General features: G+C 49.8%; 2 protein-coding genes across 3 annotated transcripts; one reads left to right on the forward strand and one right to left on the reverse strand.

Annotated features, from left to right (window-relative positions):
* The first annotated feature begins 101 nt into the window (after positions 1–101).
* On the forward strand, positions 102–27,417 carry ACSF2 (acyl-CoA synthetase family member 2). 2 transcript variants are annotated; one of them, XM_007525602.3, is made up of 16 exons: positions 107–324; positions 13,577–13,766; positions 14,829–14,957; positions 15,207–15,260; positions 15,633–15,751; positions 15,880–16,045; positions 16,561–16,656; positions 16,805–16,962; positions 17,234–17,325; positions 17,614–17,690; positions 24,867–24,974; positions 26,127–26,278; positions 26,465–26,606; positions 26,711–26,821; positions 26,954–27,022; positions 27,285–27,417. In XM_007525602.3, exons 1-16 carry the CDS (start codon positions 197–199, stop codon positions 27,333–27,335), a joined length of 1,842 nt encoding a protein of 613 aa, XP_007525664.1. In that variant the 5' UTR covers positions 107–196; the 3' UTR covers positions 27,336–27,417. The 2 variants fall into 2 exon arrangements, with proteins under 2 accessions (XP_060059686.1, XP_007525664.1); XM_060203703.1 differs by lacking the exon at positions 26,711–26,821 and having other exon boundaries at positions 102–324.
* Positions 17,881–21,946, reverse strand: CHAD (chondroadherin). Its single transcript, XM_016189334.2, has 4 exons — positions 20,970–21,946; positions 19,000–19,163; positions 18,649–18,794; positions 17,881–18,402 (listed from the first exon to the last, which is right to left on the reverse strand). The coding sequence occupies exons 1-3, from the start codon at positions 21,741–21,743 to the stop codon at positions 18,653–18,655; spliced, it is 1,080 nt and encodes a 359-aa protein (XP_016044820.1). The 5' UTR covers positions 21,744–21,946; the 3' UTR covers positions 17,881–18,402; positions 18,649–18,652.
* Positions 27,418–27,455: the final 38 nt, after the last annotated feature.

Raw genomic sequence — 27,455 nt, forward strand, 5'->3', positions numbered from 1 at the left:
CACCGCCCCACACCCAGCAAGTGCGGCATCCGGCTGGAACAGGGGCGACTCTTCGCGGGTGGGTCCCGCCTCGCCCCGCCCCGCCCCGAGGCCTCCGCGCCGCATAGGCAGAGGCGCCCTTCCCGCCCCTCCGCGCCTTGCCCGCTTTAAAAGTTTCTTCGCGCTGGCGGCCGCTGGGCAGCGAGCTGGACTAGCCATGGCGGGCTTCACGGGCTGGCTGCGCTTCGGGAAGCTGTGCACCCGTAGTCCGGGGGTGCTGGGGGCCCGGGCTGTGCTCTCCCGAGGTTGGCAGGGAGAGAGGCTGCAGCGAGTCCGGCTGCTGAGGTACATCGGGCCTCGGGGGGCGGGCGGGATGCTCCCTCAAGGGAGGTTGGAGGGGTCTGGTCCCATTCGAGCCGGTGGACCGCGGCTGCAGCACCTTTGGAGGCGGTCCTGGGGAATTGGGTGACCCACACCTACCATCCAGACAGCGGAGGCCTGGCCCACGCAGACTGTGGTGGCAGCTGATGACTGACAATAGCCATGCTCCAATTGTGGACTCTGGCCCTGGACTGGAGACTTATGGGCAATTTAAAAAAATGGTTGAAGGATGCACAGAAGGGGCTTTAGTATTCAAGCATAAGGGAGGGCAGGGCAGGGACAGAGCCTGGGCTCGGTCCCCAGGACACTGCTTCTGAGCTGGACACTTTCTGAGATAGACTTGGCCCTTTTCTGCCCTGGCCACTAAACTCCGCCTTGACCTTCCACCTTCTCTTTATCAGCGTTTGACCTTTGAATCTTACAGTGGGAACAGCTTTCTGCTGGTGTTGGAGCCGCGGGTTAGATGACACTACCACAAATTCTGTCACAGCCCTGAGATGGTTGAGATGGCAGATATACCCATGTGCTGGTGTAGCAGAGCCAGGCTCACATTATCAGTGTTAGCAATGAACATCTTGGGTGGTCAGCAGCTGCAGGACAGGGCAGACCTCAGCACCCTGAGATACTGCCCTGCCACCTAGTTGAGTTAGGTACTAAATCTGGAGTCAAGAGAAAGTTTGGAACACCAGGTGGGGGTAGTGAGTGAGGAGATGGGGCTATGTGAAATTGTATCCCTGTGATAACAACAGTCTTACAAAACAACATTTTCTCAATAGAGTGATTTGGATAAAAAATAAAGGGGGGCCCGTGGTGACTCACCTAGTAAGCACATGTGTTACCATGCACAAGGACCTTAGTTCAAGTCGTTGGTCCTCACCTGCAGGGGCGAATCTGCATAAGCAGTGAAGCAGTGCTGCAGGTGTCTCTCTTCTGCTCTCTCTCTCTATCTCCCCCTTCCCTCTCAGCTTCTCTCTCCATCCAATAAATGAGTAAAGAAAATATTTTTTAAAACTTTATTTATTTATTCCCTTTTGTTGCCCTTGTTTTATTGTTGTAGTTTCTGTTGTTGTTACTGATGTCGTCGTTGTTGGATAGGACAGAGAAATGGAGAGAGGAGGGGAGACAGAGAGGAGAGAGAAAGACAGACACCTGCAGACCTGCTTCACTGCCTGTGAAGCGACTCCCCTGCAGGTGGGGAGCCGGAGGCTCAAACCAGGATCCTTAAGCTGGTTCTTGCACTTTGCACCACTTGTGCTTAACCCGCTGCACTACAGCCTGACTCCCTCATTTCTTTATTTTTATTAGTTATTTAATATTTATTTACAAAATCATGGGATAATGGGCATAGTTCCACACCATTTCTACCACCAATGCACACTGTAGTAGTTCTCTCAAATTCACAGGTGTGGGTTGACTATTATTTCTATAACTACCTATATTTATATATATTTGACCATTTTTTCTATGGTTCTGCCTTCTCTACCTTTCTTTATTTCTTTTTTATTTATAAAATGGAAATATTGACAAGACCATAGGATAAGAGGGGTACAACTCCACACAATTCCCACCACCAGAATTCTGTATCCAATCCCTTCCCTTGTTAGCTTTCCTGTTTATCCCTCTGGGAATATAGACCCAGGATCATTATGGGGTGCAGAAAGTAGGAGGTCTGGCTTCTGTAATTGCTTCCCTACTGAACATGGGTATTGACAGGTCAATCCATACTCCCAGCCTGTTTGTATCTCTCCCTAGTGGAGTAGAGATCAGGATACATTGGTGGGGCTATCTGCCCAGTGAAGTCAGGTGGCGCACCTGGTTGAGGGCATGTATTACAATGTGCAAGGACTCGGGTTCCAGCCCCCCCAGTTCCCACCTGCAGGGGGGAAAGCTTTGTGAGTGGTGAAGCAGTGCTGCAGGCGTCTGTCTTTCTCCCTCTCTATCACGCCCTTCCCTCTTGATTTCTGGCTGTCTCTATCCAATAAATAAAGATTTAAAAAAATTTAAAAGGGGGGCCAGGGGAGGAAGATATGGTACAAAAACTACTTCTCAGTGTTCCAAATGTCAGGGCATGGACAACTGCAAAGCGTAAATGTGCCTCAGGCCTCAGAGCACTGCTTCTCTCATGAAAATTTTCCCTTGCAGGTGAGGACAGGGGGCTTGAATCCAGGTCCTTGTACATGGTAATTTGTGTGTTCTAGTTGGTGTGCCACTGCCTATCACCACCCCCACCTTCCCTTTTAGTTAGCACTTCCTCTTTTGTACACATTAAGTGTCCTATCTACTGGGGAGAGTGCAAGGAGGAGGGTGGAGTGGAAACAGAATGAACCTGTTTTACACTGAGAGCTCCTTGTCTGAATGGGGCCTGCAGGAGAAGATTCCCAAACCCATTGATTCAAGGCAGAAAATATAGATGCTGAATCATTAAAGCAGCTGTCAAAGCAAGGAAGAAGAATCTGATTGGTAGGCATGGGTTTAGAAAGACTGCCTAAAAAGACTGGAGTTTGAACCTGATTCTTCTAAGATGTAATTTTTTCTTTTTCTTTCTTTCTTTCTTTTCTTCTTCTTCTTCTTCTTCTTCTTCTTCTTCTTCTTCTTCTTCTTCTTCTTCTTCTTCTTCTTCTTCCCCTCCTCCTCCTCCTCCTCCTCCTTCTCCTTCTCCTTCTCCTTCTCCTTCTTCTTCTTCTTCTCTTTTTTAATTTTTTTGCCAGAGCACTGCTCAGCTCTAGTTTATGGTGGTCCAGGGGATTGAACCTGGAACTTTGGAGCCTCAGGCATGAGAGTCTCTTTGCATAACCATTATGCTACCTACCTCCACCTCTTTTTCTTTCTTTCTTGTTTATTTATTTATTTATGGATACATTTATGGATATTTATGGATAGATACAGAGAAAATTTGAGGGAATGGGAGATATAGGAGAGAAAGAGAAATACCTGTAGCCCTGCTTAAGTCATGAAGCTTTCCCCTGCAGGTGGGGAGCGGGAGTTTGAACCTGGGTCCTTGAGCACTAATGTGTGCGCTTAACTAAGTGTGTCACTGCCTTGCCCCTAAGATGTAATTTCAAGTATGGACCTTGCCTGGCATGGGATTCTCCTGCTCTCCTCACTTCCTCCACAGGCTTATTTGAATAAACTTTTGAACTAGCCTGTTCACATGAAACCACTTTTCAGATGGTAGCTTTGGAATTTAAACCACACTTGATTTGCCTATAAAATAGTCTTGTGAAGATTAAATGAAATCATAAAAAGAAAAGGCTTAAATCATAGCCTGACCGCAAAGGTCCTTCAACTCTTTGTTATTTCATAAACTCCTATGTAAAGAAGTACTTGTGTAACAATGGCTTGGCACATGGCCAGTTATCCCAAGGCCTCATATTAGTGGAGAGTAGAAGGAAGACCATTGCTCCCCTAGGATGGGAGACCTGTCCTGATCTAGCTAGGGTTGTCCTCAACCCCCACCCCCTCCTTTGCCTTTTAAAATATTTGTTTATTTATTTATTTAGTTATTTATGGAGGGGGAAAGAGAGAACCAGAGCCATCACTCTGGTACATGTGCTATCTAGATTAGAACTCATAATTTCAGGCTTTCAAGTCCTTGAAATATTTATTATTGGATAGAGACAGAGAAATTGAGAGGGGAGAGGAAGATAGGGAAAGAGACAGAGACACCTGCAGCACTGCTTTACCACTTGTGAAGCCTTCTCTCTCAAAGGGGGGGGCAGGGGCTTGAACCTGGGTCCTTGGGAACTGTAATGTGAGTGCTTAACCAAGTGCACCACCACCTGGCCTCTCAAGTTTTAACTGCTGTACCACCTCCGTGGCTGCTGGCATGGCTGGTATTTTTTTTTTTTTGCTTCGCTTATATTTTATTTAGGGTTTATGGAAAATATTGATTTGTGAGATTTTTATATTTTTCCTTGACAAATTTTGTTTCAAGAACAAACTGTTCTTACATTAGAAATTATGGACTGTTCATACTCTGACAGATTTTTTTTTTTGCCTCCAAAGTTATTGCTGGGGCTCGAGTCCACTGCTCCTGGAGGCCTTCTTCCCCCCCCTTTTGTTGCCCTTGTTGTTGTAGTCTTGTTGTGGTTATTGTTGTTATTGATGTCGTTCGTTGTTGGATAGGACAGAGAGAAATGGAGAGAGGAGGGGAAGACAGAGAGGGGGAGAGAAAGATAGACACCTGCAGACCTGCTTCACCGCCTGTGAAGCAACTCCACTGCAGGTGGGGAGCCAGGGCCTAGAACTGGGATCCTTACACTGGTCCTTGCACTTGGTGCCATGTGCACTTAACCTGCTGCGCTACCGCCTGACCCCCACTCTGACAGATTTTTACATATTATGTACTGTATTTCTTTCTTTTTTTAGAACATTTTATAATATACTAGATGTTTGTAATTCTTTTTTTATTATTATTTCTAAAAAGGAAACATTGACAAAACTAAGACTGTTCAGCTCTGGTAATGGAGGTACTGGGTAATGAACCTGCTAGCTCAGAGCCTCAGGCTTAAAAGCTGCTGTCTCCCCAGCCCACGTTGGTGATCTTTAGACAGCTTTTCTTCAGAAGAGATTATCTGTTGCACACTGGCCACAGTTGACGACAGGGTTAGTCTAGAATGTCAAATCCAAGGCTATGAACAAAAGGAAATAGCTCTTAAAAGTCTCCTACCCATTTACACTCTGGCCCATTGAGTCACATTTTTGCCAACATTCTGTACTATCACTTGTTCTTGTCTTTATGTTGAAATGTATAGTCATTGAATGGTAATGTAGCATAATGCTTATGCAAAAAGACTATGCCCGAGACTCTGAGGCCCCATGTTTATTCCCTTGCATTGCTATAAGTTAAGAGCTGAGCAGTCATTTTGTTAATTTTTCTAGTTAGGAACTTTATTTAGGCAATTTTCAGGGCAGTGTTATAACACCTGTGTTTTCTGTTGAGTCTCTCCTCCCACCCTCTACCTCCCCCACCCCTCAAGATAAGTTCTCTTACTTATCATATGAAGTCAAGTCTACATCAGTCTTGTTCTTGTGGCAAGGGTCAACTCTCATTTTACTGCTTCCCAATATTACTTTCGAGTACTCTTTGACAAAAGTGTCATGGTGGGTTGGGAAGATAGCACAGTGATTATATAAAAAGACTTTTATGCCTGGGGGTGGGGTGGTAGCGCAACAGGTTAAGCACACATGGCTCGAAGCTCAAGGACCGGCGCAGTGATCTTGGTGCAAGCTCCCAGCTTCCCACCTGCAAGGGGGTTGCTTCACAAATGGTGAAGCAGGTCTGCAGATATCTTTCTCTCTCCTTCTCTGTCTTTTCCTCCTCTCTCAATTTCTCTCTGTCGTATCCAACAACCACATTGATAGTAACAACATCCAGGGCAACAGAATAGGGCAGGGGAAGGCCTCCAGGAGCAGTGGATTCATAGTGCAGGCATGGAGCCCCAGCAATAACCCTGGAGGCAAAAAAAAAAAAAGACCTTTATGCCTGAGGCACCAGAGGTGTCAGGTTCAGTCATAAGATACTAGAGCTTCTAACCCAGAGTCTAGTACATGATAAGCCACACACTGTATCAGGTGGGTTATCTCCTGACCTCTTCATTTTCTGTCTCTACAGATTTGCCTGTTAGTGACATTTCAGAAATATGGAATTATACTCATGTGGCTTTCTATCTATGGCTGCTTTCTTAGCATGGTGGCTTCAAGTTCCACCCTTATAGAGACATATAATAAATATCTTTCACTTTTATGCCCAAATGATATTTAATTTGATGGATATATCCTAATTTTTTAAATATTTATTTTCCCTTTTGTTGTCCTTGTTGTCTTATCATTGTTGTAGTTATTACTGTTGTCGTTACTAATGTCATTGTTGTTGGATAGGACAGAGAAAAATAGAGGGAGGAGGGGAAGACAGAGGGGGGAGAGAAAGATAGACACCTTCAGACCTGCTTCACCTTCTGTGAAGTGACTCCCCTGCAGGTGGGGAGCCAGGGCTCGAACCAGGATCCTTATGCCGGTCCTTGCGCGGATATATCCTAATTTATCTGTTCATTTACTGCTGCATATTTGGATTGTTTCTACCTTTTGGCTTTTGTGAATAGTACTGCTATGAACATCCATGTGTAAGTCTTTATTAGAGCACCTGTTTTCAATTCTTTGGTCTACATAGCTAGGAGTGGAATTTCTGGGTCATATGGTAACGGTTGAACTTCTTGGAGAACCACCAAACTGTCTTCCACAGCAGCTGTCCTATTTATATTCCCACCAGCAATGCACAAGAGTTCCAACTTCTCCATATGCTCCCCAACACGTGTTGTTTTGGTTTTGGTCTCCAACTTGTGAAGTGGCATCTCATTGTGGTTTTAGTTTGCACTTTGCATATTCATTGACCACTTGTATATCCTCTTTGGAAAAATTTATTTTCAGGACCTTTGCCCATATTTCAATTGGGTCATTATGCATCTTATTTGTAATTCTTTTTGGTTTGTTTGTTTTCATTCATTTGTGCATCTCTTATGTTCCAGCTAGTGAACCCACTAGCTGCCAACAATGAGAAATCTAGCAGATCTTCCTTAAAGAAATTATTTCCTCATTTCTCTTTGTGAAATCAGATCTGCTTGAAAATCTGGGCCTCAGTTTTGATGTGCTAACCCTTTCTTGGAACCTTTAGGTGAGGGTGTGCTCTTCAACTCGTACCTGCCTAATGAACTAAGCTTTGCTGACTGGGGCCTTGAATTTCACAATATTCAGTTCAAATAGTTGAAGGCCTCACATGTATTTACTTTAGTTCTTTAAGTTGGGTAAACTGGAACTTATTCCTTAAGCTTCTTGTCCACATTTAGGAAAACAAAACAAAACAAAAAAGGCCAGAAGACAATTCACTACTTAGTAGGGCACATGCCTTGCTATATGCATGACCCTAGTTCATGCATGCCCTGGCACCACTTGGGAGTATCATGGCACCAGAGAAAACTGATGCTTGTATCTCCCACCGTCTATCTTCATTAGTATGGGAAATAAAAGAATGAAAAAATATTAGCTCATTAGTGGCAAAATGGTGCATGTATGAGAGCAGGTGTAGCAAAACAACAAAAGTCAAACCCTGCTGAAGGCTTTTTCACAAGGCCTGGTGAAAGTTCCTAAAATCCACTGAATATTCTGGAAGAAATGTAGAAAAGCATCAATCAGTATAAGAAGGGCAAGGATTCTCTGGATGCCCAGGGAAAGCAGCAGAAGCAGAGGCAGACTAAACCAAAATGGAGGCTAAAACTAGAGATCTTCATGGTGAAGCTTGGATGAGTTGAGCCCAACTACAGATCTAAGAGAATGCAAGTGGGGAAGAGAGATGCAAATGTGTTGAACTAGGTGGAGACAGGGACAGAAAGGACCATGTATTTCAGTTCTAAACATGAAGCTTTGTTTATTCTAAGAACAATATAACCTTGGGGTTATGTTAAATACACCTACATGCACATCCCTTTTTTTTTTTTTTTTGCATCCAGAGTTATCGCTGGGGCTCAGTGCCTGCACCCTGAATCCACTGCTCCTGGAGGCCATTTTTCCCTTTTGTTGCCCTTGTTGTAGCCTTGTTGTGGCTATTATTGTTATTGTTGATGTCGTTCGTTGTTGGATAGGACAGAGAGAAATGGAGAGAGGAGAGGAAGACAGAGAGGGGGAGAGAAAGATAGACACCTGCAGACCTGCTTCACAACCTGTGAAGCGACTCCGCTGCAGGTGGGGAGCCAGGGCCTTGAACCAGTATCCTTACACGGGTCCTTGCACTTGGCGCCACATGCGCTTAACCTGCTGCCCTACCGTCCGACCCCCACATACCCTTTTTGTTCACATACTTTTTTTCTAACTTTGAATCTCCTTATTGTCTTTTTATTATTTTGATAGCAATATTATTTTTAATATTTATTTATTCCCTTTTGTTGCCCTTGTTTTGTTGTTGTAGTTATTATTGTTGTGGTTGGCTAGGACACAGAGAAATGGAGAGAGGAGGGGAAGACAGAGAAGGGGAGAGAAAGACACCTGCAGACCTGCTTCACTGCCTGTGAAGCGACTACCCTGCAGGTGGGGAGTGGAGGGTGGGGGCCTCAAACCGGGATCCTTATGCGGGTCCTTGTGCTTTGCGCCATGTGAGCTTAACCCGCTGTGCTACCGCCTGACTCCCAGTAATATTATTTTTAATAGAGTACTGGGGATCAAACTCAGGGCCTGTTTATGTTGTGCTGCTGAGCTGCCTCCTCAGCCTAATTATTGAATTGTTGGGAAAATGATGATGCATTTTTCCATAAAAATACATAGATAAATACATCATGACTTGTCTGACAACCCAGTATTTCTGCTTATTTATTTATTTATTTATTTATTTACTAGAGCACTGATCAGCTCTGGCTTATAATGGTATGGGGGATTGTGGACTTTGGAGCCTCTGACATGAGAGTTTCTTTGCACAACCATTATGGTATTCACTTGCTGCTTCACAGGCAGGGGAGCAAGTCTGCAGGTGTCTTTCTCTCACCCTCTCTGTCTTCCCCTTCTCTCTCCATTTCTCTCTGTCCTATCCAACAATGAACAACATCAACAATAACAATAATAACCACAACAACAATAAAAAAAACAAGGGCAACAAAAGGGAAAATAAATAAATAAATATTTTTAAAAAATTTTTTAAAGGGGGCAACAAAAAGGGAAAAAATAGCCTTCAGGAGCAGTGGATTCATGGTGCAGGCACCAAACCACAGCAATAACCCTGGAGGCAAAAAAAAAAAAGGAAAAAAAAGAAATTACAGGGTCACTCCCTAGCACCACTGCATGCCAGAGCTAAACAGTGCTCTTCTCTCTATATCGCATAATAAATAAATAAAATTAAAAAGCTACTTCTCTGTAAGTGAGAAAGAAAATCAGAGCGTCAGTGAACAACATTTACACATAAACAGGATGGTACCTAGGACCTCACACAGTCAAGTCCTATACCACTGAATTTGCTCCCCAACCAATCGATCTTTTTATTTATTTATGTTTAAATTATTTTGGATCCCAAGTTTTATTCAAGAACTCAAAAATAATTTGGGCTGAGGAGATAGCATAATGGTTATGGAAATGACTTTCATGCCTGAGCCTCTAAGGTCCCAGGCTCAACCTCCAACACCACAATAGGCCAGAGCTGAGCAGTGCTCTGGCCTGCCCTCCCTCCCTCCCTTCCTTCCTTCCTTCCTCCCTTCCTTCCTTTCTCTGTCTTTCCTTTTTCCTTCTTCCTGTCTTTTTTCCTTATTTTTCTTTGTATTGCTCTCACTAAAGGAAAATAAATAAAAATATATTTTTTAAAAGTATTCCAGATAGGGCTGACAAAATATTTCACCTGGGAAGGCACTTGTTCTACCATGTGCAACTCAGGTTGAAGCTTGACCACTACTGCACTGGAGGAAAATTTGGTGCTGTGGTGTTGGTATTTTTTTTTTTTTTAAAAAAACTTTACTTTATTTTGTTTTATTTTATTTTATTTATTTTTTGCCTCCATGGTTATTGCTGGGACTCAGTGCCTGCGCTATGAATCCACTACTCGTGGAGGCTATTTTCCCCATTTTGTTAAATTTGTTGTTATCCTTGTTGTTGTTGTTGTTGTTGTTATTGTTGCTGTTAGGACAGAGAGAAATGGAGAGAGGAGGGGAGACAGAGAGAGGGAGAGTAAGATAGACACCTGTAGACCTGCTTCACTGCCCGTGAAGTGACCCCTCCCCCCGCAGGTGGGGAGCTGGAAGCTCAAACTGCAATCCTTACGCTGGTCCTTGCACTTTGCACCAAGTCTGCTTAACCCGTTGTGTTACCACCTGACCCCCAAAACTTTATTTTATTTAATAGAACAGAGAGAAATTGAGAGGGAAAGGGGAAGAGAGAGAGAGACAGAGACAGAGAAAGAGTAATGCAGTGCTTGCTTGACCTGTGTCCTTGTGCACGGGAATGTGTGCACTTAGCCAGGTGTGCCATGGCCCAGCCCAGTTGGTATTTCTTTCAGATTCTCTCCTTCTATTTTGATGTGAAAAAGTTGACTTGGAGCTGTGAAGTCCTAATGACAGCTAGCCCCCCCCCAATAAAATCATCCACATAAAGGAATTTTTATCTTTATTTTCCTTCTCTTCTTCATCCAGGTTAATCTGGAAGTGAGGAAGTCCATAACTTTCTTTGCTGTTAGAAATTGCAATCACAGAATATTCCTTCTTAATGAAAGGTTCGTTTTATTTATTTCATGAGATACAGAGTTTCACATGAGGGAGAGAGAGAGGAGACTGAACATCCCTCTAATACATGTGGCAGGTACCAGGACCCAGTGGGGCCTCAGGTATGCAAGTCCTGTGCTCACCAACTAACCATATTTCCCTGGGCTACAGAGAATTAACTTAAATATTTTTGGTAAGATAATTCAAATACCTTTTGGAAAAAGACATCCCTGAAGTTTCAGTGATATTGCTCTTTCTCTGTTCAATGCCTATAACCAGTCTATCCAGCCTTTCCTAATAAGAGGGAGAAAAAGAGGGAGAGAGAACCAGAGCACCATTCTGGCATATGCAATGCGGGGGCTCAAACTCAGGACCTCCTGCTTGAAAGTCCAACACTTTATCCACTGTGCCACCACTCAGGTTCATTCATTAAAGATTTTTTTTTTTCAGTAGGGCATCCAGGCAGTGGTGTACTGGGTTAAGCACACATAGTATGAAGCACAAGGACCCAAGCAAGGACCCTGTTTTGAGTTCCTGGCTCACCACCTGCAGAGAGAGAAGGAGAGGTAGAGGAAAAGGGAGAGGGAGAGGGAAAGGAAAGGAGGGGTCAGGTGGTGGCACACCAGGTTAAGTGCACATAGTACAAAGCACAAGGACCTACGCAAGGATCCTGATTCAAGCCCCTGGCTCCCTACCTGCAAGGGAGTCACTTCACAAGCAGTGAAGCAGGTCTGCAGGTATCTTTCTATCTTTCTCTCTGTCCTACCAAAAAAATTGGAAAAATGGCCACAGGAGCAGTGAATTTGTAGTGCAGACACCGTGGCCCATCGATAACCCTGGAGGAGAGAGAGAGAGAGATAGGGAGAGAGAGAGAGAGGGAGAGAGAGAGAGAGAGAGAGAGGCAGAGAGAGAGGGGGGAGAGGGAGAGGGAGAAGGGAGAGACAGAGAGAGAGAGAGCTTGTTTGCTGGAGAGAGAATCAGAAAATCATTCTGATCTAAGGATCAAACTCAGGGCCTCATGCACACAGGTCACACAATACCCATTGTACCACCTCCTGGGCCTTTCCATTTACTCTGCTTCTCTCCTGAAGCAGTGACTCAGAATTGATTCTGTAGAGTGGATGCAGTCAAGGGTGTAGTTCAGAATCTGAACTTTATTTTTTGTAACAGCTGAGGCAGGAAGGGCTAGTTTTTCCCGTTTTAAAGGGATGTCTGCCACTTTGTTTAAAAATAGAAAAAGAAGGTCCTCATGCCCCCCCCCCCCTTTTTAACCCAGTGTATATGGAGAGAGGAAAGCAGAATTAGTTCCGCTTACTGGGCTTATGAGCAAACTGCACAGCTGTGAGTTTCTAGAACATCCTCCTTTAGAGGAGTCATTTGCTTCCGTGTTAATTCTACTCTAACCCAGATGCAGCAATCAAATAGCAGACTCACCCAAAGCCTAAGGAACAGAACTTGCCTATCCGCTTGGGGTGGGGTGTGTGGCCAGACACCCCACCCATACTTGGGGTAGGGTGTGGTGACACTGTGCTCTCTGCTGAACGCTCAGCCACATCCCACCTTCGTGGCCTGGTGGCCTCTTCACCCTGCAGCTTCATTACCTGTTGATTAGGTGTCTTGTGGTTTTTTTTTTTTTCTTTCCCCTACCAGAGCACTGCTCAGCTCTGGTTTATGGTGGTGCAGGGGATTGAACCTGGGACTTTGAAGCCTCAGGGATGAAAGTCTCTTCGCATAACCATTATGCTATCTCCCTTGCCCCCCTTGTGGTTTTTAAGGATTTGTTTTACCAGAGCACCGTTAGGCTCTGGTTTATGGTAGTGTTGGATATTGAACCTGGGACCTTGGAGCCTCAGGCATCAAAGTCTTTTGCATTGTGTTGGGGAGAGTATGGTTGAGATCGCTCCACACATGGTTGAAGGTGTGTCATTCATAAATTCAACAAAGAATTGAGGAGAAACCATGGTTTTCATGATTTTTTTTCCCCCTCCAGGGTTATCACTGGGGCTTAGTGCCTGCACTATGAATCCACTGCTCCCGGAGACCATTTTTTTCCGCTTTGTTGCCATTATTGTTGGATAGATCAGAGAGAAATGGAGAGAGGAGGGGAAGACAGAGGGGAGGAAAGAAAGATAGATACCTACAGACCTACTTCACTGCCTGTGAAATGACCCTCTACAGGAGGATCGCCAGGGGCTTGAACTGGAATCCTTATGCCCGGGCTTGAACTGGAGTCCTTACACCGGTCCTTGTGCTTTGTACCATGTGCTTTTAACCTTCTGCACTACTGCCTGCCCCCGATTTTCAGAAATTCTAAGCTTTACTCAGGAAAACTGAGAACACACACGTTAGAGTACACATGGGCAAAGAGAGTCTCACAAGCTTTAGGCCTAAATTTAGAGTGAGTGTCTCTGGTGAGCCTAGGTCCTTGAGTCTGCAGTCTTTGTCTTAAGATGCTCACATCTGAATCCATTTGCAGATATCTTATGGCCTTGCAATCAGGTAGGGAGGGAGTGCTGCTGTAGCACTTCTGGCTGCTTTTGGCCATTTCTTCCGGCTAGCTGTAGGGTGTAGGGTAAGAGGTTGTCTTCCTTAAGCAGACCCCTAACGACATTACTGTTATGCCATCTCCCCTGCTAGGGTTTGTTTCATGTGTGTCAGAGATACCCACTTTCCAGGATAAGGCTGTCCCCAGTCCTCCCAGGAGGTCACCTCTCTGCTTAGAACAGTGTGATTCACCTCATTCCCTTTCCAGCATTTCTGCACTGTGGTCTGCTGCACTTAGAGTGGGGAGTCGGTTGGGGCAAAGAACCTCTCTTTTAATGAGAACAAGAAGTCAGTGTCAGGGTTTGGCTCCACCAAGGGGGAAGCTTTCCCTAAATTCAGTGACATTAGTCCCTTGGGGTGCGGTGAGGCAGTTTCCAGTGATCGTTCCCAGCTGCCTGTACTGACCCGTGGGTCCAGAGATGCCCAGCCCACCTCCTCTCTCCCCACAGCTCCTGGGACGAGGAGCACTCCACTCCTGTCGAAGGCCTCAGCTACATCCAGGGCCCCACCAGATGTCGACTAGTCAACAAAACTGTGGGCCAATGCCTGGAGGCCACAGCACAGAGAGTCCCAGACCGAGAGGCCTTAGTTGTCCCCCAGGAGAACATCAGGCTGACCTTTTCCCAGCTCAAGGAAGAGGTAGGTCCTGACATTAAAGCCACAAAGTAGCCAGCTGCTAGCCCCAAGCTGCTCTGGCTGGGTAGTCGAGAGGGGCCTGGCGTTAGGAGCAGGGTGCTGGGCTGCCTGAGACTCTTTTGTTCCCAGACAGTGGGGATATGAATGCCTGGACTGGGATGTCACCTGCCTCTTTTGCTCTTGGGGCACTTTAATTAAATTAATTAATTAATTAATTAAGTTATTATTTTTCATGTGTGTAATGGGGGCTGCGAGTGAACCTGGATCATCTGCATGGCAAAGCAGCTTCACTGTTTTGGTGAATTATTCAAGTTAAACTTTCTTTCCTCTTCTTTTCCTTCTTTCTTTTTTTTTTGGCCACCAGGGTTATCATGCCAGCATCACAAATCTGCCCCCTCTTTATTGACTGGACAGAGAGAAATTGAGAGAGGAGTGGGAGATAGATACCTACAGTACTTGCTTCACCACTTGTTTATTAAACAACTCCCTTGCAGGTAGGGAGCTGAAGCTTGAACCTGGATCCTTGCTCATGATAACATGTGTGCTTAACCAGGTACACTCAGCACCCCCATTTCTTTCTTCCTTTCTCTCCTTTTTTTCTTTTTCTTTTTGATTATGATAGAGACTGAGAAATAGTGACAGAGATGAGGAGGGAGTGGCAGCAAGACAGCTGCAGTCTGCTCTACCACTTGTGAAGCATCGGGGCCGGGGTCTTGAACTCTGGTCCTTGTGCATAGGAACTTGATTATTTATTTATTTATTTATTTAACCAGAGTACTTATCTCTGGCTTATGGTGGTGATGGGGATTGAACCTGGGACCTCAGACCCTCATGTGTGAAAGTCTTTGACATGGCCACTGTGCTCTCTCTCCAACTCCATGGCACTTGTTAATGATGCATATTCCCAGACTTCACCCCAGAGGCACAGAGGCCTGGGAATATGTCCATCCCCTTCCCCCAAGCAGTGCTGTTGTGAATACCACTTTGGAGCCAAGGGCTGAGGTGGGAGTCTAGGGTCCTTTCCTTCTCATGTGTCTTATTTCTGTGCCTGTCTGTCTACCTCAGGTGGACAAAGCTGCTGCTGGGTTCCTGAGGATTGGCCTCCGCAAGGGTGACCGGCTGGGCATGTGGGGACCCAACTCCTATGCCTGGGTGCTCATACAGCTGGCTACTGCCAAGATGGGTGTCATTTTGGTAAGGAGTGCCTGCTTGGCATAGTTAGTGAGGGAGCATCATTCCTAGGGAGCACCCCCAGCTCCATGGACCTTGAACTAAACTGACACCTGGGCTGTTTCAGACCACATAATGCTTTTCCTTGAAGCACATAGAAGTATAGGTGCTGCCTCTGTCTTCACAGTGTGCGAGCCTCTTGAGGGTAGAGGGACAGCAAGGGGGAGACAGTCCATATGGGCCACTGACATGTTCTTGCTGTCCCTCCACTAGGTGTCTATAAACCCAGCCTACCAGGCTGCGGAGCTCGAGTATGCCCTCATGAAGGTGGGTCCTATTCCTTGGAGAGGGCTCTAGCCAGTGCCTGGCATGAGAGGTGCCCTTTGTCACAGAGGGCTGATGAGGGGGCAGGCATGTATGGGGCGGTGATACTCAGCTTCCTTGGTCTGTGTGTGGGTGGGAGAAGGTGGGTGGTTAGACACAGGTGAGACACAGATGTGTGTGCTGGGGTGGCATGTGTTAGCACAGTTCTCGTGTGTATGAGTTGGCTAATGTGTGTCAAAGGGGTAGGGGTGTGTGTGTGTAAAAACGGTGACCCATATGTATGAGAGGGAGTAGTTGTTAGTGGGGATCCACACGCTTCCAGGACCCCAGTCTAGAACTTGCTACTGATGGAAACTGGGGGATTGCCCTCCACAGGTGGGATGCAAAGCCCTCGCGTTCCCCAAGCAGTTCAAGAGCCAGCAGTACTATAACATCCTGAAGCAGATCTGCCAAGAGCTGGAGACAGCCCAGCCAGGGGCCTTGAAGAGTCAGAGGTGGGGGCACCCTGGTTGGAAGGGAGGGGCTGCCACGCAGCCTCCTAGTCCTTCATCTCCTACTCAAGCCCAAGTGTGAAGTGTGGATGTTCTCTAGGCTCTGCTCTCACCACCCTCCCCACCCCCAGGCTCCCAGATCTGACCACAGTCATCTCGCTGGACGTCCCTCTGCCTGGGACCCTGTTGCTGGAGGATGTGATGGCAGCTGGCAGCACTGAGCAGCATCTGGCTCACCTCCGGCATGCAGAGAAGTTCCTGTCCTGCCATGACCCCATCAACATCTTGTTCACCTCGGTAGGGCAGAGGGCCTTGGGCTCCAAGCCCTGGGTTGCACTAGAAACCCTGGCCCTGTGACCCTTCCCAGAGAGGCAGCAATGTTAGGTGGTAGTTGAGACAAGTCTAGACATATGCCTTCCGAAAATGGACCTGGCTGTCCTCTCTGCCCCAGAAAGCACCCACAACTGGAGTTCTTGTCATGCACTCCTGGTCCCCACGCCTCTTGGCCTCAGCCAATGGGCAGATGCAGTGGACCAACATGGGTCAGAGCTGGCACAGCTGTCATTGAGCAGATGGAGAAACTGAGGCCCAGAGAGGGAATCTGCTGGTGGGCCACAGATTGCTGGGAGTCACTTTGGAGATGCATGGGGAAGGTCTTTATCTGGATCAGAGCACCCCATTCCATGCTGGATCTCAAGAAGCAGTTGACTCCCAGTTCAGTGCTCTTCCATCCATCAAGTGACCCAGGGCAAGAAGGAGATGGAGAGAAGGAGGCTCTAACCAAGCTACTTGTCATCTGCTTGTCTTGTCAGGGCACCACAGGCAACCCCAAGGGGGCCATTCTCTCTCACTACAATGTCATCAACAATGCCAACCTGGTAGGGGAGCGCATGAGGCTACACTTGAAGGTGAGGTGGTGCTGGCCCAGACTGGGCTGCCTGGCATCTTGCAGGGCTGGGGGCTTGCTCGGTACCCCCCTCCCACACCAGGCTCAAGAAACTGGCTTCCTGGGCTTCTGGCTCTAGGACAGACTCGGCCTCCTGTCTCCCTCTTCAGCCACCAGAGCAGTTGCGGGCCGTCTTGCCCAGCCCCCTATACCACTGCCTGGGGTCTGTGGGAGGCACCCTGGTGAACCTGATGCATGGTGCCACCCTCATCCTCTCCTCTCCATCCTTTGATGGCAAGAAGGCACTGGAAGCCATCAGCAAAGAAAGGTGGGCACCAGTGGGCAGCTGCCTGATACCACCCTGCTCTTCCTCCATCCTGGGCCCTGTTCCCTTTCCATGATGTCTCTTCCCTCCGGTTAGGAGGAATGGTGACAGGATAGTGGGGCCTGAGTGGAGACCTCCCAGTTCCAACCTCCAAAAACTTCTCTTGCCTGCCCCCCCAAGTCTGTTCATGGAGGTGTAGGGTGAGTGGGTGAGAAGTGGGGCTTCCCTTCCACTTTCAGGCTTAATTTTGAGATGCTTCCCTCTCCTTATACAGAGGCTCCTACCTCTATGGCACCCCCACAATGTATGTGGACATTTTGAACCAGCCGGAGTTCTCCAGTTATGACATATCATCCATGTGTGGAGGTAGGATGAGGACTTGGGTGGCTGGGCCAGGATTGGCCTGAATGAACTAGTTATTTGCCCAATCTTTTTTTTTTAGGAGGTTAAGAAGGTCACTGTAAAAATGTGGGTGGGAAGGGGGCATGTCCCCAGTGTCCTTGGATGCCAGCTCAAGGCCAGACACCAAGTGCAGGAACAGGTCCAGGGTTGGGGAGAGAAGGGGGTGTTTCCCCCTGGAAAGAACTGTAGGTCAAAGCGGGGTCCTCTGGGGCTGGAGAAGGGGGAGCTGTGTCAGCCCACTCTCTGATTCAGGTGTGATTGGTGGTTCCTCGGCACCCCCAGAGCTGATCCGAGCTATGATCAACAAGTTGAACATGAAGGAGTTGGTGGTGAGTGGTGGCTGCAGCTGGGATATGGGCAGGGGGACAGGCCTGGCCTGAGGTGAACAGATTGACAGGAAGACTGGGGAAGCCCAGGCCAGCTCTCCAAGGGAGACCCTCTTGTGCCCTCACTCCAGAAAGCAGATAAGAGACAACACAAGCAGGCCTCATTGGGACTCACAGAGACAAGGCCCAAGGATTAAATATTACACATACATAAACCTGTATTTCTAGAAACCAGAGGGAGAAATGCAGCACAAAGGGTTATGCAGCAAAGCAATGGTGTCCTGCTGGTGTGTCCTGGCAGGCAGAGGCTGCCAGAGATGGAGTGTGGGCTTCAGACCTTCTCTTGGGTCGGGGTGGTGGGGTGGTGGGGTGGTGGTGGTGGTGGTGATGGCAAGAGCCTGTTGTTTGTGGCCAAGTGTAACCAGAAAGGAGGATTCTTGGTGATCATCCCCTTGACAATCCCTATTCTGGTTCTGAAAGCCTGCAGGATCCCAGCAACAGCTTCTCGAAGTTGAGCCATGGGAGGCAAGGGGGACCTGGGTATGATAGAGTGCTTAATGTGGGGCATGCTCAAGGCCCCTACCAGGACTTGTCTAGGTATGACTGACTCTGCATCTGCAGAGCCTGCAGGGAAGAGGTGGGTGAGAGAGGAGGAGGTCAGTAGTCTCTCCAACAGAAGGCAGAAGCCGGTCACCAGGACTGGCTGGGTCAGAACCTGTGGGGAGGGAGGGGTGTCAGGATACCAGCAACCCAAATGAAACTTGGAAAGAATGACATGAGTTGGAGGAGGCCATTGTTTTTCCACTTATCAGGGAAGCCTCAGTCCTCCCCTTCTCTCCCAGCAGAAATGGAAGGTCTGCTTGCTTGTTCATGTGGAATGAGTATCCTTGGACCATCCCCCACTTCACTCCCCAGAGTCTCCAAGGAGGAGTATGGGAGGGACCTGCCCTCCCAGCCCTACCTGTTTAGTGGCGGCCGGCCTTCTTGGACCTCTTAGTGGGGAACTTGCAGCTGCGGAAGGCATCCGTGTCCCGGATGTGCTGACCCCGGAACTTGGTGGGAGAGGTACAGGTGGCATCTGGGCGAGAAGTCTTAGCTTCCAACCACCTGAGGAGACAGAGAACTACTGGGGTGCCCTGGGGGGGATTGAGGGGGCCAGGGTTGACTTGGCTCCAGGGAAGCAGTAAAATGGCCATCTTTATGTTATAAATGGCATGCACTTATCCAGTAGTGGATCTACAGGCCTGTATGTCTCCCATCCATCCCACTAGAGCAGGTTCTGGGGTGGCCTGAGGATGGGAGGATCTCTCACCTCCGAAGGCCCCGGAGCTGGCAGGTACACTTCCAGGGATTGTTAGTGAGGCTGAGGGTCTCCAGGTTGTCAAAGGGAAAGTTGGTAGGCAGCTGATTCAGGCGGTTGTTCTCCAAGTGGACATGCTTCAGTGTGGTCACACCCAGGAAAGCTCCATCTGAAAACTTGGGAAGGGGGAGGGCATGAATAAGCACCCTAGATCATGTCTAGCCTCCCCCAACTCTGTGCCACCTAGGCCCTTTTCTGAACATAAGCAGTGGTATTGGAAATTTTTCCCCCTAAGATTTACTTATTGGAGGGAGTGGGGAGAGAACCAACCATTTGGCACAAGTGATGCTGGGATAGGGGAGAGGGGATCAGACTCTGGACCTCATGCTTGAGACTCCACTGTGCCACCTAGCGGGCCTGGAAGAATTTCACAGTGTGATGAAGTCTTAGAGGAACTGACCCCCCCCCCCCCACAAACATACACCTTTTAAGATAGGTGGTGCTATTTCTAAAATGTATACAAGGGGGGGGGGGGAAAGTGAAGTTCCTTGCCCAGGGTCACAGTGGTGAGTAAACAGGGCCACACCCAGCTCCTCTTCCCCTGGCAGCCAGCTCCCTATGCAAACACTGGGATGGGGACCCAGCTAGCTTGGCCCCAATGGCCTAAGCTGGCACACAGTGAAGCTGGTCAGTGTTTGGTGGGATGGGCTGCAGGCCAAGCATCCTACATCCCCAGGGTCCTGGGACTTCCCCCTACTCTCATCATTGTTCCCTCGCTCCCTGCCAGACACTATTTGTGGAGCCGCCTTGGGAGGGCCTTTGGCCAGGTTGGACGGCTTCAGAGGAAACATTTTATTGGTGCCCACATCTTAGCCCAAGTGTCACAGTTTCTGCCTAGCCTTCCCTACCCCAGATCAGCCCCTGCTGCCCTGCTTCACTGCCCACTGAAAGGCCACTCTGGCACAGGTGGTCCACAGGGGATCTCAACATCAGCTGGGAAGGTGCTGGAGAAGGGCAGGTTCGGGCAGGCTCCGTCCACCTAGGCAGAGGCTGGCTGCCCACATCTCTCAGCCAGGGCCAGGGAGGTGAAGGTCTCTGTGATCAGACTGTTCTCCTCTGATGGCTATCTCCTCTACCTCACCCTGGTTCCACCCATACCTCCTAACCAAGGCCCCTGTGCTAGAGTGATTTTCCCCAGAAGGGATCTAGCCAGACATTCAAGGGGCATTCAAGGGGGAGGCAGGACTGAGCTAGTACAGGAGCTGGCTCTGAGGACCTGGGCGGGCAAAGGACAGTCTATTGTTGATGATGGCGTGTGTGCCCTTGCTCTTGACACAGGATTGCCATGCCTGCAGCCTGGGAGAAACCCTGGCTCCTGTCCCCATTCAGGGAAATGGACTTGAGAACTCAGTGGAATGTGTGTTGGGGGGAGGGGAGCAGACGAGGTGAAGAAGGGAGAATCTATTAGGGCCACTGTGTGTGGGTGTAGGAAGTCTTCTTCAGGTATTTGCTCCCCCTCGCTCCCCAGCCCCCCTTCAAGAACAGGGTCTCTTTGTGGGGCTGATTCACCCAGCTCCTCTGGAAGGCTCCTCAATAAACAAACCTTCCTTTATGGGATGCTAGGTTTACTAGAGACTAGGGGGAAATAGCCAAGGAGGGGTCTAGGGCCCAGTGGGGAGTACTGACTGAGTAGTCCCACAGCAAGGGGCTTTGGGGACACTAGCGATCAGTTAAAATTCTGGGAAGGTAGTGACTGTGACCAGAGATAGGGAACCCAGCAGAGACTAGATCAGCAGGGCATGGATCTGAGTGTGAGTGACAAGATTTGAACAGAGCTGGTCGTGCCCTCACTGTGGAGAGAGCCTGAAGAACAGAGGCAAGTTGAGGGAAAAGGGGGCAGATGGCATCCAGCCAAGGCCCTGAATTGCTAGGACTCCGGGCAGAGTGGCAGTCAGGGCCAAGCTCTGCAGCAGGCGGCTCACCTTCTCCAGGTTGGTGTTGTCCAGCCAGAGGGTGTCCAGGTACCTGCCGAAGGACTGGAAGGCGCTGTCAGGGATGCTCTTGAGAGGATTGTGGGACAGCTTCAGCTCCTCCACCACCCGCAGCTTGCTCAGAGCAGCCAAGGGGTAGCTGGACAGCTGGTTCCTGTCCAGGTGGAACTTGGCGAGGTTCTCCACGTCGTCCAGAGCCCCTGGCTGCAGGGAACTGAGAGCGTTCTCTGACAGGTAGAGCCAGCGCAGGTCCTTGGCACCCTGGAAGGCGCCAGCGCGCAGCTCCCGGATCTTGTTGTTGTTAAGCTGCAGGATGAAGAGGTTGACCAGTGGGGAGAGCAGTCCCCGGGGCAACTCGGTCACCTTGTTGTGGTCCAGGTAGAGGTAGGTGAGCTCCGTCAGGTCGTCGAAGGCACCAGCGCGCAGCACGCGGATGTCGTTGTGGGACAGGTACAGGTAGATGAGCTGCTTGAGGCCCCGGAAGGCTCCGGAGGCCACCTCACGGATCTGGCAGTGCTGCAAATGCAGCGACACCAGGTTAGGCATGCCTCGAAAGGCGTTGGTTGCCAGCACCGGGAAGTTGTTGCGCTGGAGGTTGAGCAGCTTGGTCTTCTCAGACACCTTGGGGATCTTCTGCAGCCCCACTTTGTCGCAGATGACATGCTGCAGGTCGCCATGGCAGTGGCAGTTCTGAGGGCAGGCAGCCAGGGTGGGCAGCAGGCTGGCCAGGAGGCCGAGGCTGAGCAGGAGCGCCGGGTGCGCCATGGCCGGGCAGGGGTGGCGACCTCTGCAGCACGGCAGCAGCGAGTCCTGCAGCTCGGGTCTTCTGCCCTATTTATATGGTGGCCAGGACTGACCGCAGGCGGCCGCCAGCCAGCTCCTACGTGGAGCATCGGGGCACCGGCTCAGCTCCCGGCCGCCAGCCCGGGGGTGCGCCCCCGCCCTGGATGGGGAAGGAGGCGGGGCCCTCCCCCTAACCCCCTGTCTCCTTCCTCCAGGCTTTTAAATTTTTTTGGGGGGGAGGGGGGATATTTAGAGCCTCGAGTTCAGAGAGGAAGGCGTTCCCCAAACTTATTTGTTTGCTCAAGTTTGAGTCTCCATGCCACCCCTCCCCCTCGGCCGGGTGCCCTGGACCCAGGGAGGGTGGAAGCGGAGAGGTACAGCCGGACGCTCGTCTCGCCGCGGTCGCCCGCAGGCCCGCAGTGCTTTAATGAGGCTGTTGTGCCGCGGGCGCCCGCGAGCGTGAGAGCTGCTCTGGCTCCCGCTCCGCTTCCGGCCAGACGCCGCGGCCAGCCAGGTGAGGGGGCATCTCTGTCCAGCTCCTGGACCTGCCTCTCGCCTGCGCAGGGCTTCTCTGTCTCCTGTAGTCCATGCGCTTTTTTATTTTTCGCTTTTTATTTTTCTCTTTTCAGGGTGAACCCTGACCCAATAAAGTGGGAGTGGGAGGTGTGTGTAATGCCCCACAGGGCTTGCAAGCATCCCTTGAAGACCATCATCTGAGTCAGGGCAGCAACTGAACCACCACCCCCCTTAATTTCCCTAAAATATCCCATCTTCTCATCTCCGCTCCCAGTGGTCAGGACCTGTCCTCAGGGGTCTCTCAGGGTGGTGGCCAGAGTGGCGCCAAGGTGGACTTGGCAGAGACCCCAGCTGGGCATTGGCCCCAGGACTGTGAGGGTGAGTTGGGGGTGGAGGTGGGGGCAGGTTCTGGCTACAAACTGACAACTCAGGCTGCCAGCCCTTAGGTGCTGTGGGCAGCCCCACCCCTGCCCATGGGCCACAGTGTCCATTGGGGCAGGCAGGGTCCAGCTCTGGACTGCTGGGAGGGGGAGGTGGTGTGTGTGTGTGTGTGTGTGTGTGTGTGTTGGGAGGGAGGAAACTGAGCCCAAGTCTTGCCATCCCCCAGTCTGCTGAGTTAGCCCAGCAAACATGGAGGAAATGGGAGTTTAGGCTGGGGAGATAGCATGGTGGTTAGGCAAAAAGCCTTCCATGCTTGAGACTTCAAGGTTCCAGGTTCAACCCCCAGCAGCACCACCATAAACAAGAGCTGAGCAGTGCTCTTGTCAAGAAAGAAAGAAAGAAAGAAAGAAAGAAAGAAAGAAAGAAAGAAAGAAAGAAAGAGAGAAAGAAAGAAAGAAAGAAAAGAAAAGAAAGATGAAAGAAATGGTGTGGGGGGCCAGGCAGTGGCATACTTGGCTGAGTGCACATGTTATAATGCACAAGGACCCAGGTTTGAGCCCCCGGTCCCCATCTGTAGGGGGGAAGCTTTGCAAGTGGTGAAGCAGGTCTGCAGGTGTCTCTCTGTCTTTCTCCCCTTCCTCTCAATTTCTGGCTGTCTCTATCCAATAAATAAATAAAGATTAAAAAAGAAGAAAGAAATGGTATGGAACAGGAAGGGACGTAGAATACAAGCCAGCTAGCCTCTTTCATTCTGATTTTTTTAATATTCAATAGTAGTGTGAGACATTAGAAGGCGAGAGAACCAGAACATTATTCTAGTACATGTGCTGCTGGGTATTAAACCTGGGACCTCATGCTTGAGAGTGCAGCTCTTCATCCCTTGCACCACCTTCTGGACTGCGCAGCTAGTCTTTCATTCACCCAGCACCTCAGCACCTAGATGTGGAGGCCTGCCCATCTCCAAGGCACTTTTATCCTTTGCCTCTAGATGAGGAGCACAGTTGGCACAGGGCTGTCCCTGATAGTATTCAAGCTCTTCTGAGGCTTGTTTCTGGTTTTTTGTTGCTCAGGACGTTCCAACCACTAGAACTAAGAGAGAGAGAGGGAGAGGGTGAGAGTTGTGAGGGTGTTTGGAGGATGGGGTATCTCTAACTTTTTAAGTCCTTGCCTTGGCTGTGCTTTTATTTTGATGGAAATCAACTTGGAGGAAACTCTCCAGAGCTTGGGGGAGGAGAGGGGATATGGGCACCCACCCCTGGGCCATTCATTCACTTGGCTTTGGTTTGGGGTAGATGGAGCAAGGTAGGCATAGGTGGATGGGTGTCTGTGTGCACCCAGCTGGGGCAAGGCAGGCTGGCTTTCTCATCAAGTTTATAGGACCTTCAGTTTGGAAGGGAGGGGTAAGAGGCATGGAATCAGGAAGTGCATGCTAACCTGCTGAGGGATGAAGGAGAGAGGGCTGTGGTGTCAGTAAAACTGTGGTACATGGCTGCTCCTGTTCCAGGGAGTCAGGGAGACTGGGAGAGTCCAGACTAGAAAAGAATGGCTCCCCTGCTCTCAATTTTCTTTCAGACCTGGGGCCCCTTTTATATGGGTTAGTTTGCTCAAAGTCCCTGTGCTTTTTGTCTCCTTACCCCCTTTTTTAAATATTTGTTTATTTATTCCCTTTTGTTGCCCTTGTTGCTTTATTTTTGTAGTTATTATTGTTGTTGTTGGATAGGACAGAGAGAAATGGAGAGAGTAGCGGAAGACAGAGAGGGGGAGAGGAAGATAGACACCTGCAGACCTGCTTCACCGCTTGTGAAGCTACTCCACTGCAGGTGGGGAGCTGGGCTCAAACCAGGATCATTAGGCCAGTCCTTGCGCTTTGCACCACTTGTGCTTAACTCCCTGTGCTACCGCCTGACTCCCTCCTTACCCCTTTTTAAGGAGAAAAAAAAAAAAGTACTTCTGAGAGAGAACCAGAACCAGAGTGTCACTCTGGCACATGTAGGGATCAAACACAGGCTCTTGTGCTTGAGAGTCCAGAGCTTTATCTACTGTGCCACCTCCTCCAAGGCCTTTCCCTCAGCTTCTGACAATGAGCACCTCTTTTCCCACCATTCAGCTGCCTTCTACTTTCCCTGAGTTCCTTCCCATTCCCCCAGGATTGCTCTCCCTACCCCTTGACAGTCCTCTTGCTCCCTCCAACCCCTTCTCCACCCCTAGGTGGCTTATGGAACCACAGAGAACAGTCCAGTGACCTTCATGTGCTCTGCTGAGGACAGTGTGGAACAGAAGGCAGAAACTGTGGGCAGAATCATGCCACACACAGAGGTGAGCCTCCCAGGTCCCAGGTCCCAGCTCCCGTCACTCAGCTGGGGGGCACCCCTCCCCACAACAATTTTTTTTGCTGTCCACTAGAGGTTCAAGCAGTTCACAGCAGAGTCTGAGCCCCCAGAGTGCAGGGTCTCTCCTGGCCTGGGATGTGGCTATCTCTGTGGTCTGAGGCCTGTGAGGGGGAAAGCTGGAACAGAGGCCTGAGCAGCCGCCAGCTGAACTTATCCACAACCTCCCTTCCTGTCTGAGGTGTGTTTTTGCCAAGCCCCACTGTCTGTCTCAGGGCAGCCAGGACAGCCTCAAAAAGGAGCCAGAGCACAGAGATTTTTCCTATGTAGCTTCTCTCCCAGAGCTCCCCCACCTCTCACTTCCGCTGAGTTTCTCTCTTTCTGCTTGGTGTAAACACTTCGTGTCCCAAATGGCCTGCCCCTTTGGGGGACTGCACACCTTGAGGGTGGCCCAGAGCCTCTCCCATACTCCCAGCTGGGACTTCTTTCCTGCTGCAGCGCTGGTGTTCTAAGCCTAGTTGTGCCTGGCTGTGGCCTTATCCTTCTGGGGCCACAGCCAGTGTCCTCACACAGCTGCTTTCTACCGACTGTCTGACTCTCCTGAGCTCCTGCCTGGAGCGAGTGCACAGTAATATAAGCCCTCTGCTAGGTCTGCTGGCCTCCCTTGTCACTCCTTAGCATGCCCTCTTGTGGAGTGCCAGCATGGTGCTCCTTTCCCAGACAGAATCTCTGAGGCCTGTGGGCAGCCCGCATACTCCTCTGCCAGTCTTTCAGACTGCCTCTACCGCTTCTCCCTCTCACGTGGCACTGACACACCACTCTCTTTGGCTTCTTTGTTTGATGCTTAATAGGAACTAAGAGGAGACTCCCTTTTCTTCAGCACAGTTTGTAATTCTTCAGCTGGCCTGGCTCTTCACAGGCCTCCTGACCCGACAGCAGCCTCTGGCCCACTTTATTTTTCCAGCACCTGGGAAAACAGGCCCAGCCGGGAGCCTTTACTCCTTTCACGCCTTGCTCAGGTGGCTGCCCCATTTCCTTGCTCTGGATGAGGATGGGCAGCTGGCAAGTCACAGTATGAAGCCTCCTATCCTGAAATGAGAGCGGGTGGGAAGCCCTCACCTAAAGCTGCCTGGTTCCCCAGGCCCAGATTGTGAACATGCAGACAGGGGACCTAGTGGAACTGAACTCACCAGGAGAGTTGTGCATCCGAGGGTACTGCATCATGCTGGGCTACTGGGCTGATCCCCAGAAGACAGCAGAAGCAATTGGACAAGACAAGTGGTATCGGACAGGGTGAGCATGTGGGGCAGGTGGGTTGGTTTGTTTTTGTTTGTCTCCTCCACTAGACTGTAAGCCTCAGAGAACGTTGTATTCCAGCTGCGTCCCCTGGAGTCTAGAGCAGTGTCAGCCACATTGCAGGTGCTTGATAAGGGCTTGATGAATCAAGGAGCCAACTGGACACATGGGCTGTCCTTGCAGAGACATTGCAATGATGGATGAGTGGGGCTTCTGCAAGATTGTAGGTCGCTCCAAGGATATGATCATCCGGGGCGGGGAGAACATCTACCCGGCAGAGCTGGAGGACTTCTTTCACACACACCCCAAGGTGCAGGAAGTACAGGTGAGGCACCCAATCCTGGTGAGCCCGGCTGAGCACCCCAGGGGCAGGAAGCAGGGATGAGGATGGGAACACCAGTGTCAGCCACCTTCCTCTGACCCCGGCAGGTGGTGGGAGTGAAGGATGCCCGGATGGGGGAGGAAATCTGTGCCTGCATTAGACTGAAGCAGGGGGAGCAGACCACAGCAGAGGAGATCAAGGCTTTCTGCAAAGGGAAGGTGGGACCCTTAAAGTGACCCACTCCTCCACTCTCCTGGGCCCATTCCCTGCCGACTAGCCACCCCACTGGTCTCTTTCCCTAAACCTCTGACCCCACCCAGCCTCACGCTTAATCTCCCTCTGGTCTGCAGATCTCCCACTTCAAGATTCCCCGATACATCGTGTTTGTCCCGAACTACCCCCTCACTATCTCCGGAAAGGTGTGCAATTGGAGGAAGCTAGGGAGGGTGGGTGGCCTGGACTCCCAGGTGCAGAAGGTCGGGTGGCCCCACCTGTGCTTCCCTCAGTGATGGGCAGGCGACTGGAAGTACAATGACCAGCTAGCTAGCCAGCTCACTGTGGCTTGCGCCCAACTCTCCCTACTTTATCCTGAGGAGCTTCTCGACCCCAGGCAAACTAAGACAGTTGATCACTTAGAATGGCAGAAGCCCCAAGCCTGTGTCTCATTCCTCTCTCCTCTAGATCCAAAAATTCAAACTTCGAGAGCAGATGGAACAACATCTAAACCTGTGAATAAAGGAGGAGTCTTCATCTTGCCAGATCCATCTTACCCTCTCTGTCTCTGTGATTTGGCATAAAGAGCTTGTTTTCTTTGGCTAGTTTCTTATTACACACTCTCTTGGCCAAATGCTC

This window comes from Erinaceus europaeus, chromosome 12 (genome assembly GCF_950295315.1).
Source record: "Erinaceus europaeus chromosome 12, mEriEur2.1, whole genome shotgun sequence".
Taxonomy (NCBI): Eukaryota; Metazoa; Chordata; class Mammalia; order Eulipotyphla; family Erinaceidae; genus Erinaceus; species Erinaceus europaeus.